Source organism: Felis catus, chromosome C2 (assembly GCF_018350175.1).
Source record: "Felis catus isolate Fca126 chromosome C2, F.catus_Fca126_mat1.0, whole genome shotgun sequence".
NCBI lineage: Eukaryota > Metazoa > Chordata > Mammalia > Carnivora > Felidae > Felis > Felis catus.
The window spans coordinates 94,296,081-94,311,510 of record NC_058376.1 but is presented as its reverse complement, the minus strand read 5'-3'; the positions used below and the strand labels follow the sequence as shown (position 1 = coordinate 94,311,510).

Genomic DNA, 15,430 nt, shown 5'->3' with positions numbered 1-15,430 from the left:
GGTTTTGTGTGTGTGTCATTTATTTCTGTTTTACAGAAAGAAAGCAAACATATCTTACGGCAAAGTGAAAGACCGAAGCCACTGCCTGAGTTTCTACAAAGCCGCCAGTTTACTTTGCATAACTGAAAACCAAGGATTGGAAATACCATCTTCTGTCTACGAACTAGCAGGAAGCACAGTAAGTAGACGGAAGCAAGCGACGCGATTCTGCCGAGAGCACAACAAATTGGTCTCATCATCACATGAGTCAGATGAATTCTCTCATCCTGTTGAACTCACACCATTGTTCTTCTGAGACTGAAAACACACCAGTTTCCAATCCATGGGCAGAAAACCACGCAATGCTTTTTATTTCAAAGAAATACCTAGCAAGTAAATTCTCGTCCTTAGATTATGGCTAATAACTTAAATAAACATTTTCTTTGCATCATTAAAAAATGTATGACGTTAAGCTTTTAAAGCCAAACTTCAAAATCTAAAGCTAGCTGTCTCAAGCTCACTGTAAAAATCTTAAAAACAAAAGTTGGAAAACTAATCTATGCTCAGGTAATCCTATAAAGAAAGGTCCTTAAGTATAACGCATATTATCTTACCACAGCCTCGAAAATTGATTCCAGATGAATTTATACCTACTATTATATTAGATACTATGACTACCTCAACAGTCTTAGAGCAAAATGATCTTACCATTTGGCTAATGTATTCTCCTGGATAGCAGCATAGGACCCGAATCGATGATCTTTGAGAAAGTTGGTACCATATTTCTGGATGAATTCTTCTATAGCCCCTCCCCACCACCGAGCATGTCTATAGCTGTTGCATTTTAAAATAAGAGTCCTTCAAAGAAAAGCAAAATGTGGAAAAGAATGATCACTCTGTGTTTTGTCTCTTTAAAAAAAAATTAACAATTAAACACATACCATTTTGTTGAAAATTTTAAGCAAAGAGTACCTTACTTTTATCAAGAAAGCAGACTTCTGAACATTTTCAGCAAGCTTTTAAACTGTATATATAGAGCAATATATGGCAATATAGCAAAAATAAATTTTCAGGTTATTTACTCACTCCTTCATGCTAACATGCATAAAGGTATTTACTATGACCTAGAACTGTACCAGACTGTGAGGGGGATAATCTTGAACCTTTTACCATCAGAGAAAATCAGGAAGGTCAACATCTTTTCACATACATACATGCACAGACACACAAAACACATGCCAATGTGTATTAGAAAGGATGTGCATGTGTGTGTGTGTGTGTGTGTGTGTGTATGCATACACATATATAGTCAATGTGTGAAAAAGAGAAAAATTTATAATATGTTCATATACATGAGGCCGAATGTATATATAGAGAAAATGACAACACGTATTGCATAACTATAGCCTTCCAGAAAGAAACATTTATCAACACACACACTCACTAATAAAATCTATAGTAAATGTATGCTTGAGTATCCTTTCAAGAGATCTTTCTTAAAATCTATGTGTAAATAGAATTTTTGTAAATCAAATCACATTTTTATGTTAACTAAAGGATATCAATTTATAAAGTTTTGTTTCTTAAAAATGTGAAACTATCACTCCTTAGCTTATCTGTTTGGTAACTGGTACCATTGAGTAGTTAATTTTATTAATAGGCATACATTTTGTTAAAACAAACACAAATCAATACATGAGATTAGTTATTCTGTTGCACACTGAATATTTAATTCTTAAAAATTCATATAAAGAAAAGTAGTTTCATTATTTTTGATCAAAGATGAGTTCTAAGTAACAATGTTCTAACATTTAAATTATTTTACTTCCTCCTTCACGTAAGGTTGGGAGAAAAACTTTGTTTTTGAGAGAAATCTTTTTAAAATACTTGAAATTTCTGGGGCGCCTGGGTGGCGCAGTCGGTTAGGCGTCCGACTTCAGCCAGGTCACGATCTCGCGGTCCGTGAGTTCGAGCCCCGCGTCAGGCTCTGGGCTGATGGCCAGGAGCCTGGAGCCTGTTTCTGATTCTGTGTCTCCCTCTCTCTCTGCCCCTCCCCCGTTCATGCTCTGTCTCTCTCTGTCCCAAAAATAAATAAAAAACATTGAAAAAAAATTTTTTTTAAATACTTGAAATTTCTACCTTGAAAGATTATCAATTCGGAGCCCGTATTTTGTCTCTGTCTCCTTCTTCCCCACCTTGATTTTGAATTCTTTATCCACCAGCAGGACGAAGGCAATGGCACCACTGTCTGGTTTCATATACAGTAAAAAGGAATCTTTCACTATCAACCACCTGTAAGAAGGTAATAAGTATTTTAGAGTTGTACTGAATTACTGAAACAAAAACAACAAATTATGACAAGCTAGGTAAACATTCCAGAAGACTGTAGATGCAATATTGTTTTTTTTTTTTTTTACACAGAGGATTTCTTTTTTTAAAAATCACCATGAAACAACAACGAAAACTAATAAGAAGTCTATCATAGTTTCCTAAGAAGGACTTGGACCAAACAACTCAAAGTAATTCATTAGCTTTTTATACACTAATGGCAAAGCCTGAAAGAATGTCCCCAACATTGGCAGGTGATGCTTGCAGGAAGTACAGCAGGAGCCCAAGCTGTTGGAAAAATGGAAATGAACTGGAAAAATGTTTACTAAAATAAACTATCATAAAAGAGGTAAATAAGCCTCTCAGTAGATAAAAATCATCCTTTGAAAATAACCCAATGAGCATCGAATACTCCACATATTCTGTTTTTCATTTCAAATTACTTGTGGTTTGGGGCGCCTGGGTGGCTCAGTCAGGTAAGCGTCTGACTCTTGGTTTCGGCTCAGCTCATGATCTCACAGTTTGCGAGTTCGAGCCTCGCATCAGGCTCCATGCCGATAGCTCAAAACTTGCTTAGGATTCTCTCTCTCCCTGTCTCTCTGCCCCACCCCTGCGCGCGCGCTCTCTCTCTCTCTCTCTCTCTCAAAAACAAATAAACACAAAAAAATTCAAATTACTTGTGGTTTTAAGCACTATTCATAAATGATATTCAATAGGACATGATCTCTCCAAAGTATGTATGTATTCAATTCGATATATATTTGAGAGTTTCGTAGTGGAAAAATACAGTGATAAGCTGGGAGTTAGGGCAGAGGTGGAAACGGCACAGAGGTTTCCAGAGAGCTTACTAGGGTAGTGGGGTGCAAACAAGGTACTAGAAAATGAAAAGGTAATGGGTGTAAGGAGGAGGGTGTCCTTAGTTCTCAGAGAAAGGGCTAGAGGCACTCTCCCAAAGACGTGGATCGCAGCAAGGCCAGAAAGGATCCTATTAAATAAAGCCCAAAGCAGGGTGGCAAGGTGTGCATCCCACACTGAGGGAAGAGTTGGAAAAGGCACTGAGGTGTGGAAATGCAGCACGTGTTGGAAGAGAGTTTGGTGAGGCCAGGGTCTCGGAGGATAGTAAAGAAAAATGGGCAAATGAGTGGAGAAAGGGGAAAATGGACAAAGGCCATATTGAGGAGGACCTGATGGAAATGCTCAGGAGGCTGATTTTATATCATTGAACCAGTGTTTCCTAAACCTGCTTTGCCATCACAGTATCTGGAGATGTTTGTTCAAAAAAATAATAGATTCCCAAGCCCCACCACAGATCCATTAAAAAGGCCTAACAATCTGTATTTAAAAAAAGAAAAAAAAACAAGAAACAAAAAACAAACAAAAAAACCCAGACCACCAGGGTTCTTATTAAATAAGAGAATCCTCATGCCCAGGCAAGAAATAGGATGATAATATCATTATAACTATGTTTCAGAAAGAAAGGTATGAAGGATAAAGAGAGATGTAATGTGCAGGTTAGCAAGCTACTAGAATAACAAAATAATTCTTCTTCTACTTGGCTGTGAATATGCATCACGTGGGTATCCTGTTAAAATGCAGATTCTGTGGCTACAAATTCTTTGTCTTATCAAAATGACAAGAAATAACAAGTGTTGGTGAGGATGTGGCGAAAAGGAACCCCTGGAGCACTACTAATGGGACTGTAAGTTGGTGCAGCCACTCTGGAAAACAGTATGGAGATTCCTCTAAAAAATAAAAACAGAAATACCAAATGATCCAGCATTTCCACTTCTAGGTATTTGCCTGAAGAAAGCAAAAACATTAATTCGAAAAGATGTCTGCACCCCAAGTTTACTGCAGCATTATTTACAATAGCTGAGATATGGAAGGAACTTAAGTGTCTATCAATGAAAGAATAAAGAAAACGTGGCAGACTATTATTACTCAGCCATAAAAAAGGGATCCTGCAATTTGCGACAACATGGATGGAACTAGAGAGGATATTACACTAAGTGGTAGAAGTCAGAGAAAGACAAATACCATATGATTTCACTTATATGTGGAATCTAAAAAACCCCAAACAATCAAAATAGAAATAGACTCATAAATACAGAGGACAAGCTATTAGTTACCAGAGCAAGGAGGGGTGAAAGGACAGGCAAAATAGGTGAAGGGGATTAAGAGGTACAAGCTTCAAGTTATAAAATAAATAAGTCATAGGGATGCAAAATACAGCATAAGGCATATAGTCAATAATATTGTAATAACTTTGCATGGTGACAGATGGTAACTATATGGGGTGCCTGGGTGGCTCAGTCAGTTAAGCGTCCGACTCTTGATTTCGGTTCAGGTCATGATCTCACAATCTGTGAAATTGAGCCCCACACTGGGCTCTGCACTGACAGCACAGAGCCTGCTTGGGATTCTCTCTCTCCCTCTCTCTCTCTGTCCCTCTCCTACTCACATTGTCTCTGTCTCTCTCAAAATAAATAAATAAACTTTAAATAAAGTGAATGCAGATGGCAACTGTCTCACACTGCGTACACCACTGTATAATCACATTTACTTGCAATTGTATACTGATCAAATAAATCAGTTCATAACTGAATAAAATATCAATGGGCATATTATACCAAACATTAGACAAAGTAAAGCACATTATGGAACAGAAAAGGCCAGAACACTGGAACACAGGTTAAACAATGCTGTAAATCTATAATAAATTGTTATTGAACTTGCTAACCACATTACGATTTAGTGGCTTTATAATATGGGATTTAATACAGACAGATCTACATTAGTCTCCACGTAGTTTCATTTCATTCACTTGTGTTTTAATATAGGCTGACTCCTACCCAATAAAAGTGGGTGGGATGGATCTTGGATAATGTACAGTAAAGGGCATACATGTGATATGCTTAAAAAAAGGAAAAGCATCAAGGTCACAGAAAGCAAATACCAAACCACAACATCAACATTATTATGGTGATGGCATGTCAAGGTGGGTCTGAGCTTCCTGGTTTTTCTTACCCAGTGAATAAATTAAAGAAATAAAAAGGTATCCCTCAAAAATTAAATTCCAAAGAAGTTTCTCATGTGGGACTTAAGAGAAGGCAACTGAATAGTATAATGGATAACGTTTTCAATAACTGTCAGCAAATGCAGGAATTAGACACTTTATAAGAATTCTCATAGCACTGCTCAATAAAAATGCCCAGGCCATGATATAAACAAGGACTCGGTGGTTCTGAGGGCCTGAGTTATGAGTGCAGACATGTAGCTTGCCTGTTGATAAAACTCGGTTAGCGATAAAAGAGAGTGGATGGATCACATATCTGTTAAAGTTCCTTCTTTAAAGGCAGTCCCTTGTCCCGGCTTGACTCGTGGTACAAGTTGGCGGGCACATGGCACGCCACAGCCCCACGGGACTGCTGTGCTATGCTGATGACTGGGAAGGAGCCACAGAGGCTTTGAACCCCGCGGCTGTCAGGTTTGCCAATCTGAGAAGAAAGACCCGCAGCAGACCCGTGAACCTGTCTACCTGGAAGTCCAGAATATGCAAATGTCATCAGAGCTGGCTCTCGCCAGAGCTCCACACCACGGACAACAGTGTGGGATGACGATGGGATGACCCCTATCCAGGTGTACCAGCTCCCATGGTCGGCATGACAAAACACATCTCAGAAATGCTTCTGGGAGCAGAGGCTGGTGGCACAACCACCAGGGCAAAGGCTGCAAAACACGTCCATAGGAACAGGCCACCAGGTACCACTGTGCAGATGTAGCCTGCACCAGGATACCCCGGGCAGGGGGGCTCCGAGGTCGGCTGTGTCTTCCTGCAGAAATGGGTACTTTTCTTTAATTTGCAGAGGCTCTGTACAGGCTGTAAACAGCATTCCTCAGCAATGGCAATGACAGCTGGTGGACTGCAGGGCCAGAGCCCTGGTCAGCGCTGGGGGTGCCACACGTGTGCAGGCATCCTACGTGCATTCCTGCCCTACCCCTCCAAGAGGCAGCAGCCTGGAAATAGAGAACTGCGTAGCAGTGACAGCTGGATTTTGAACGCTGAGTGCAAAAGATAGTAATTTCTATTCTGGTAACAAATTCTCTTTAATAGTCATTAGATATCAGGGTAAATTGACTCCTGGCCTTTATATAAAGCTCTTCTTAATTATGCCATTCATTAAAACTCTCCTGATTTCTTTCCTTTCTCTTTTGTCAACCGATTTTTTTCCTTAATAGGAGGATATGCAGCAAGAAAGGAGGTCATCAGCCAGCCTTTGGGAGTCCGATCCCAGCTCCCTGGGCTCTGATCCCAGCTCTGCCACCTGCCTGACTGTGTGAACTTGGGTAACTGAGCCTGAGGTCTAAATCCATACAATGGGGATAACAGCAGTGCGCAGCTCAGACACGTTTGTGAGAAGTAACAGATGATTCATCTAGTAGCTCAGCACCGTGCCTCCCACCAATAAATATGCACTTTTACAAACATTCTTGTTCCAAAGTAGGTGAGATCATAGTCTGTTCTAACAAGATGCCTCCTGCCTGGGCCACTACTTGCTGGGGCTTTAAAATGTGGCCAAACCACAGGAACCAGCCATGACCTTCTCAGCCTCACCTTCTACCGTTCCCTCCCACCTCCTAGGTTTGGCTGTTCCTCAGACTTGCCAAGGTTATTCTTTGGGCCTTCTACATTTGTTATCCCTCTCCCTACATATGATTTCTTCTAGATCCTCCGACGGGCAGTCCTTTCCTGTTACTCAACTCCCTGCTTCAACATTTCTCCACAGGGAGGCCTTCCCAAGCTACTCAATCTTAAAAAGCTGTCCCCGACCCAGCCCAGCCCACCCCAGTCCACTGCTCCATCATGTTTAGCTTCCTCCTAACACTTAACCTCAAATTATTTCTCTGCTTCGTTAGTGTCCGTTGAATTCTTGGTATAGCTCAAAGTTCAGCAAAATAAGTCCTACATTTATTTCTTAAAATCTATACCTCTCCCTCTCTTCAGACATTATTTGAGATAAGATTCTCATCTACTCCACTACCAGATGATGAGGAGTTGCTCCCTAGATAAGCTGTTAAAGCAGATGTTTTAAATGGTGGGAAGAAATGTTTGCCCTGTTTGTCTTTCTTTCTTTTTCTTTTTACTTGTCCCTGAGAGAAGGTCGTCGTGAGACTTGATTGCAAGTTTAATTGCCTGGTTTGCTTTATCTGGTTTGTCAATATAGCATAAATGAGAAAGTGGTCAGAATGCTTTTTATGGGTCTAAATATAAAAAAGAGCAAGTTATGAGCGCATCATCCTTAAAAGTAACTCCTATTTAGATACCAATAGCTTCTACCATGAGAAAATCTCTCAACTAATTTTGTCAGCTCTATCTTATCATTTTATTTGGTACTGATATTTTATATCCCACAAATGTGATTCAGGAAATACTTATTAATGGAGGAACCAAGGCTTCAATCTTCGTGGAAAGATTTACACAATTTTAAAATGATGACACATTTCCTTCCAGGGTGGATCATATCTCTTCAGATTGGATTAAATCAGGCTTCAACCAAGACAAAGTTTAAGATGTGAGGGAGGTATATTCTTTTATATAATCAAGTCTGGCCCCCATCTTTTCTGGCTGCCCTTTCTCATGGAGGTGACAACTCCAACAGCAGTTCCTTGACATCTGGAACTAAAGTCACCCTCTCCCATCCTCAAGTCCGTCACCATCCCGTTGCCTTCGTTTTCCTTCAAAGCTCCAGCCCCCTGCTGCACAGATACTGTTTACACGGCCTGTCCACTTTGTCACTGCCTTCACCGCTCCTCTGGTAATGCTCTGTGGGGGCATGCTCTCTTACAAGAGCTAGAGCACATCCGGCCAACATTAGGCACTCACTAAATGACTGCATGGACCAGACCAAGGCTTCTATTTCCTGAGTAGATCTCTCAGGTTGGGCTGGCCCACGTGTCCACTCTGAGAAAAGGATGTGAGTAAAAGTGGTTTATAAAAGGGGCATCTTAGGGAGCTGTTAGGAGCCCTGGCAGGTAGAGCAAGAAAGGAGCCATCAAGGATGTGTCGTGTTTTGTTGTGTCTGCATGTACTTTACTGTGGGCAGCTGGGCTGCAAACCTGCCAGGGGACTCCGGAGACAGTGCAGGGCTTGCTGCAGTGTCACGCCACCAGAGGGTGGAGGGGACCGGACTCCTGCCAGCTCTTGGCTAACGGCTGCTTCTGGGGGCTGTGAACGCTTCCACTCTGCTCTGCACGCAGACCCTAACTGCCCGGAGTGTCTTCAAAGATTCCCAAGGGTTGGGGCGCCTGGGTGGCACAGTCGGTTAAGCGTCCAACTTCAGCCAGGTCACGATCTCGTGGTCCCCGTGAGTTTGAGCCCCGCGTCGGGCTCTGGGCAGATGGCTCAGAGCCTGGAGCCTGTTTCCGAATCTGTGTCTCCCTCTCTCTCTGCCCTTCGCCCATTCATGCTCTGTCTCTCTCTGTCCCAAAAATAAATAAACGTTGAAAAAAAAAAAAAAGTTCAAAGATTCCCAAGGGCTTGCCCTCTGCAACCTTGAGGTTGGCCCCAGCCAAAGCTGGTGAGCGGGGAGGACTGCTCAGGAGGAATCTGTACCAGGGCCCCCTACTGGGCGATTATGCAAGTTACAGCAGTTTATTTGAAGACAAGTGTTTTCTAGTATATTACTTCCTTTTTTATTTTAGTATAATCGTTTAGTCGGAACATAGGAATCTTCCATTTTTATCTAGTCTAATCTCCTGATCTTTCCCTTGTAACTTCTTCCATCCTTTCAAAACTGAGAAAATAAGAGCCTGACTTAGCAGTATTTTTTGTTGGTAGTGTAAATATGTATAAAAGTAAATCTTAGGGTTTATATATTTTTAATATACACTTAGCTCAATTTAATAATTACACATGAGCTCATAGATCTTTTTCAAAATTGGGGAAATAATATATAGTTCTTAATATTTTTCCAAAACTCCAGTAAATTATTATTGTAACCAGTAACTATTGTCTATTATATCCAAAACATTGTGATAAATGCTTTGAGAACACAAAGCAGAATCAGATGAGAATACTGACCCACAGGAGTCTTTGGTTGGGTAGGGTATGAATTAAAGTTCTCTGTCTATATCACACTTACCATAATACACATCCTCACAAATGTAGATCTAAAATGATCATCCCTGAAGTCTGACCAATTTTTCTTTTCTTTTTTTAGTTTATTTTTTTAAGTATACAGTTCAGTGGCTTTTTAGTATATTCATAAAGTTGTGCACCATCACCATTAATATCTAATTTCAGAATATTGTCACTCCCCCAAAAGAAACCCCATATCCATTAGCAGTCACTTTCCACTGTCCGTTCATCCCAGCCCCTGGAAGCCACTCACAGACTCTATCTCTATAGATTTGTTTGTTCTGGACATTGCATATGAATGGAATCATATAATATGTGGCCTTTCGTGTCTGGCTTTCTTCACCTAGCATAATGTTTTCAAGATTCATTCATAATATAGCATGTATTAGTACTTCTCTTTTTTGCCACTAAAAATTTTCAGACATCTATTCACATACTTTAAAACCCTTTAAAATTGTATTTATTCACCAGTTTGTAATATATTCAAAAAAGTTGTACAACTATATATTTTCATCAACCCAGAAAGAAACCCCATATCCATTAATCTTCTTCACTCCTTAGTATGGCCACAAAATATTCCACTGTATGCATAAACCACGTTTTATTTAACCATACATCAGGTGATGGACATTTGGGTTGTCCCTACCTTTTGGCTTTTCTGAATAATGCTGCTATGAACATTCATCTGCAAGTTTTGATACAGACATATTTTTTTCAATGCTTTTGGGTAAATACCTAGAGTTACCATATGCCCCAGTAATCTCACTTCCTATGTTTAATATTTTGAGGAACTGCTGCACTGTTTTCTGCAGTGGCTGCACCATTTTATATTTCTACCAGCAATGTGAGGAGTATTCCAATTTCCCTACATCTTTGTCAACACTTGTTCTTGTGCATCTTTCTCGTGAGAGCCATCCTTCTGGGTATGAAGTTGAACCTCGCTCTGGTTTTGATTTACATTCCCCTAAGGACTAGTGATGTTGAGATATCTACTTGTGCTCATTGGCCACTTGTAGGTGTCCTTTGGCCGACCAGTTGTGGAGTTCTGTGGCCGACCAGGTCTTTATGTATATAATAAAGTTTGCACACTCTACCTACAAGTCCATGTTTGAGTTTTTTTTTATTTTTATTTATTTTTATTTTTATTTATTTTTTTATTTTTTAAAAAAAATTTTTTTTTCAACGTTTATTTATTTTTGGGACAGAGAGAGACAGAGCATGAACGGGGGAGGGGCAGAGAGAGAGGGAGACACAGAATCGGAAACAGGCTCCAGGCTCTGAGCCATCAGCCCAGAGCCGACGCAGGGCTCGAACTCACGGACCGCGAGATCGTGACCTGGCTGAAGTCGGACGCTTAACCGACTGCGCCACCCAGGCACCCCGAGTTTTAATGGTTAAATGGATGCTGAAGACTGGAACGTAAAATAATTTAAAATTTGCTCTGCTGTGACTTTCAAAGGATATATAATTGATTCATAATTGAAAACTAGTAGGTGAAAACTTCCCAAATACCCTGTCTATTAAAACGAATACACAAAGCTGCCAAGTCCTACCTTTTTGACCAGCGGTAGCAGGCTCTTCCCTGACCACAGCAATTCAAGCCTGGTATTCTGTGTCCCCCGGATCTCTTCATTATCATACCTTCTCTGAAAGACACATCAAGTTAACCCGGCATCTTCAAATTTCCAACTCACACTTAGCTGATACAGCCCCGCAACTTGGGAGTAAATAAACTGTTACATAACTTTCCTCCCCACCCTTTCCTCCTTCACTCTCAAATTGCTTAATGTCACATTCGCTAGTCTGGATATTCTAGCAGCTGATCTCTAAAAGCACCTGGTCGGATTGAAGCCAGCAACATTCTCTCACTCACACTGCAGACCTTAAGCATCCTTGCTTCTGGCTCCAAATGCTGACTGTACCCTCTAGTCATTGTGACAAGCTGAAAAAGACCCCACACATTGCCAAATGCCTGCAAAGGAATGGTTCAGCTCACATTGAGACCACTGGAGGTGCTCGCCCACATGTTCCCAGGGATTTCTGCATCTTTTCACCTACAGTTCTAGGACCAAGTCATAACCAAAGGAGTAGAGCACAGCTATGAGAGCTTTGGAAAGAGAAATATCTTGATTTTGAAAGATAGGACAAGAAATAATGATAATAATGGCTTGGGGCGCCTGGGTGGCTCAGAGGTTAAGCAACCAACTCTTGACTTCAGCTCAGGTCATGATCTCATGATTCATGAGATCGAGCTCTATGTGGGTGCCTGCACTGACAGCTCAGAGCCTGCTTAGGATGCTTTCTCTCCCTCTCTTTCTGTCCTCCCCCAGTTATGATCTCAATCTCTCTCTCTCTCAAAAATAAATAAACATTAAAAAAATACTAATGGCTTAATGAAAGAAAAAAAATTAAAACAATTACTAACAATGCTCTTAACTCAAGAAGCTAAGTAGGCTCTATATAAATAACATCAAGCTCTCTCATTATGAAGGAAAAATAATAAGTAAATTCCAATCTTGTTACCTAACAAATTTTACACAGTATTATTTTTAATCATGAAAATGAGTGAGAAATAGCTAACTTTTGTAACTTGTTAAAAGAAGGGATCTGGCATATTTGATTTTTTTTTTCAATTCACATACATTATACTAGTTTCAGGTATACAACACATTGATTCAATATGTGTATATATTGCAAAATGATCACCACGGCAAGTCTAGTTAACTTCCATCACCACATGCAGTTCTACATTTTTTCCTTGTGATGAGGACTTTTAAGATCTGTTTCCTTGCCACTTTCCAATATACAATAATGTATATTTATTTCTAATGCTTTCTCCCGTATTTCATATTTGCCACCTGTATTAAACATTCCTACTGCTGGGCCAGAGGAAATCTGGGCTGTAATAAGAGAGTGGAGCAGTTGATTCCCTTGTTCAACATAGCAAGGTACCACTGTGTATAAATAGAGTCCCTGAGAGGCTCTGACTCTGTTGAGGAGAAAAGAAGGTAGCAGGAAAGCCAGGTAGGCTTTGTCACCATGGCATGCTGGGCAAATCAAATGGTAATGCTTATCAACTTTCACACTTCTCTTTAAGATGCAACACGGAACTTACATGCCCTTTGGTCCCAAATCATGGATGAAAGACAGCTGGCTTATGTCAAGGAATTCTGTCTGAAAAGAGGCCAGAAATTCATACTTTAGAGAGTCAGAAGGAAAAAAGATAAACGTACACATTTGAAAAAAAACATGCATTAGATACCGCTATGTGTAAACACATCTGGGGGACTACACAGAACAATGGCATTGCCCTGTTTTCGTCTCCGCGAGAGAACAGATCAGAAGTGTGTACATAATTCAAACACAACCTAGAAAGTGATGTCTGCTCTCACACGTAGAGACAGAATGTTCAAGAAAGTTGAGGAGAGAGGATTTACTCCCAAAACTCTTCTGTGTTTTCTTTGCTGGGGAAGGGGGACTGTGTCACATAGTGTGCACACAAATAATAGCGGTGTGTGAAGGCGGCAATGTTGGGGCCAGCTTTTGAAAGGTGGGCTAGACTTGGCATGTGGAAGTGGGAGATGAAGGGGGAAACAGAACAGGGAAGGTGTAAAGAGCTCTTGGGATGTACATTTGAGCTAGAGTGAGGAAGATGAAGATAGTTACGTAAAATTAAATGGCAGAGTAGGTTGAGGTGAGTTTGGGGAGGTCTTTGAACATCAGGAATACCAGAATATTTTAATACAAATGAAATAAAATGATTTTATGTAACAATAATATAAAAATAATTCTATTTTTATTGAGTAGCAAAGGAAGCGAATTTTAGGCCCATCTTTCCTATACAAATTATAAGATAAAAACTACAAATATTATAATAATGACACCAATAGCTAACATTTACTAAGTACTTAATATCTATCTGTTGGCCCCCTACTAAGCATTTTTCACACACTGTCTCAAATCTCTCTGAAATAGGTGCTATTTTTCCCATTGTACAGAAGACAAAACTGAGGATTAGAACAGGAATAGGCAAACTTTCTCTGCAAAGAGTCAGACAAAGAATTTAGGCTTTGTGAATCATATACTTTAACTATTATAGCATAAAAGCAGCCATAGACAATACATAAATGAATAAGAATGACTGCATTACATTAAAACTTAATTTATGCATACTAAAATACAAAATTTAATATAATTTTTATGTCACAAAATATTACTCTTTTTAAATTTTTTTCAAACATTTAAAATGTAAAAACTATTCTTAGCTAATGGACCATACAAAAACAGGCAGTGAGCTTGATTTGGTCCATGGGTCATAGTTTAAAAGCCCCAGGCGTAGAGGGGCACCTGGGTGGCTCAGTTGGTTGAGCATCCAACTTTGGCTCAGGTCATGATCTCACAGTTCATGAGTTCAAGCCCCACGTCAGGCTCTGTGCTAACAGCTCAAAGCCTGGAGCCTGTTTCAGATTCTGTGTTTCCCTCTCTCTGCCCCTCTCACACTCACGCTCTGTCTCTCTCTCTCAAAAATAAACATTATTTTTTTTTTTTAGAAACCCCTAGTGTGGAGAAAGACATTAATTGTCCAGGGGCACCTGGGTGGCTCAGTCGGTTGAGTGTCTGACTTCAGCTCAGGTCATGATCTCACAGTTTGTGAGATTGAGCCCCACATCAGGCACTCTGCTGTCAGCACAGAGCCCGTTTTGGATCTTCTGTCCCCTTCTCTCTCTGCCCCTTTTCTGCTTGTGCTCTGTCTCAAAAAAAATAAATAAACTTAAAAAAAAGAAGCTAAATAAACTGTCCAATATCAATAATTAGCAAGGGATAGACTCAGAATTAGGTCAGACTAGTCAGTTTCCTCAAAACAAAGCTGCAAAAGCTGTAAGCCATTCCCCATGAGTGTTAGATGAAAATATGAAAGTGCAGAGGGGAAAACCAAGAACATTACGTGATTCTCAGCACACGCAGGAGTTTTATCTCATGTATTCCTTGCAACAACTAGAGTTACACATTATTTTGCTCCCAAATTACAGTATTTTCTTTAAAAGCAGCCACAGTAAGCCCAGATCTACCAGAGGTTGCAAACCATGCAGTAACAGCATTAACAGAAAATTCAAAGTCAAAAAAGATATGCTCCTGGGGTCAAGAAGCAGAGGGGAGACCAGACACGGAAAACACTCCATATCCACAAAGTTCTGTGGGAAGAACCACAACAATTACATGTCAAAGTAGTTATGGAGGAAAGGGGACTACTTCCTTGCTGATGTGACACTTCAGACGAAATGGCCTTTGATCTAGGCATGTAAACGGGATTAATAAAATGAAACATAACAGTTTTCCTTTAAAGTTTTGTATATGTGATGGAAAATAATCTAATATTAACCTTGGAAGAAAAAAATTACAAATCTTTCACTGCTGTCAGTCTTTATCCAATTGTTTCCGTATCTTTCTTAGGGTTGTTTGAGGAAGTATTTAAAATTCAGAAAGACTGGGGCGCCTGGGTGGCTCAGTCGGTTAAGCGTCCGACTTCAGCTCAGGTCACGATCTCGCGGTCCGTGAGTTCAAGCCCCACGTCGGGCTCTGGGCTGATGGCTCGGAACCTGGAGCCTGTTTCCGATTCTGTGTCTCCCTCTCTCTCTGCCCCTCCCCCGTTCATGCTCTGTCTCTCTCTGTCTCAAAAATAAATAAAAAACGTTAAACAAAATAAAAAAAATAATAAAATAAAATAAAATTCAGAAAGACTTAGAAACCCCAAATCAAACATATCCTCACATTAAATTTTTCATAAAGATTTTATATAAAGTCTTTATGTTTCATTTCTTATATAAAAGATGGCGATTTGGTATCATATTTTTTTATCTGACTTGTGGAAATGCTTCAAATTAGAGAATGTAGTAATGCATGACTTATTAGAAGTGACATCACAGACTTTGAGCATGGAATCCAAACTGTTTCAAAACCCTAAAGCACAACTTCTCATTTCATCTC

The 15,430-nt window shown here is 40.0% G+C and overlaps 1 protein-coding gene and 1 long non-coding RNA gene across 9 annotated transcripts in view; one reads left to right on the top strand and one right to left on the bottom strand.

Annotated features, from left to right (window-relative positions):
* Positions 1-15,430, bottom strand: part of PLD1 (phospholipase D1) — a 209,934-nt gene that overhangs the window by 104,328 nt on the left and 90,176 nt on the right. For 7 of the 8 annotated variants that reach the window (XM_023260401.2, XM_019840111.3, XM_045037268.1 and 4 more), the window contains 4 exons: positions 12,561-12,619; positions 10,999-11,091; positions 2,119-2,271; positions 688-837 (listed from right to left, as the gene is read on the bottom strand). In XM_023260401.2, coding sequence (XP_023116169.2) covers positions 688-837; positions 2,119-2,271; positions 10,999-11,091; positions 12,561-12,619 — 455 coding nt within the window. The remainder of the gene's footprint in view (positions 1-687; positions 838-2,118; positions 2,272-10,998; positions 11,092-12,560; positions 12,620-15,430) is intronic. The other variant, XM_045037269.1, reaches the window with a different exon arrangement.
* On the top strand, positions 4-6,789 carry LOC123380031. The gene is made up of 3 exons (XR_006585256.1): positions 4-178; positions 2,202-2,281; positions 6,547-6,789. It is a non-coding gene; the product is annotated as an uncharacterized LOC123380031 (long non-coding RNA).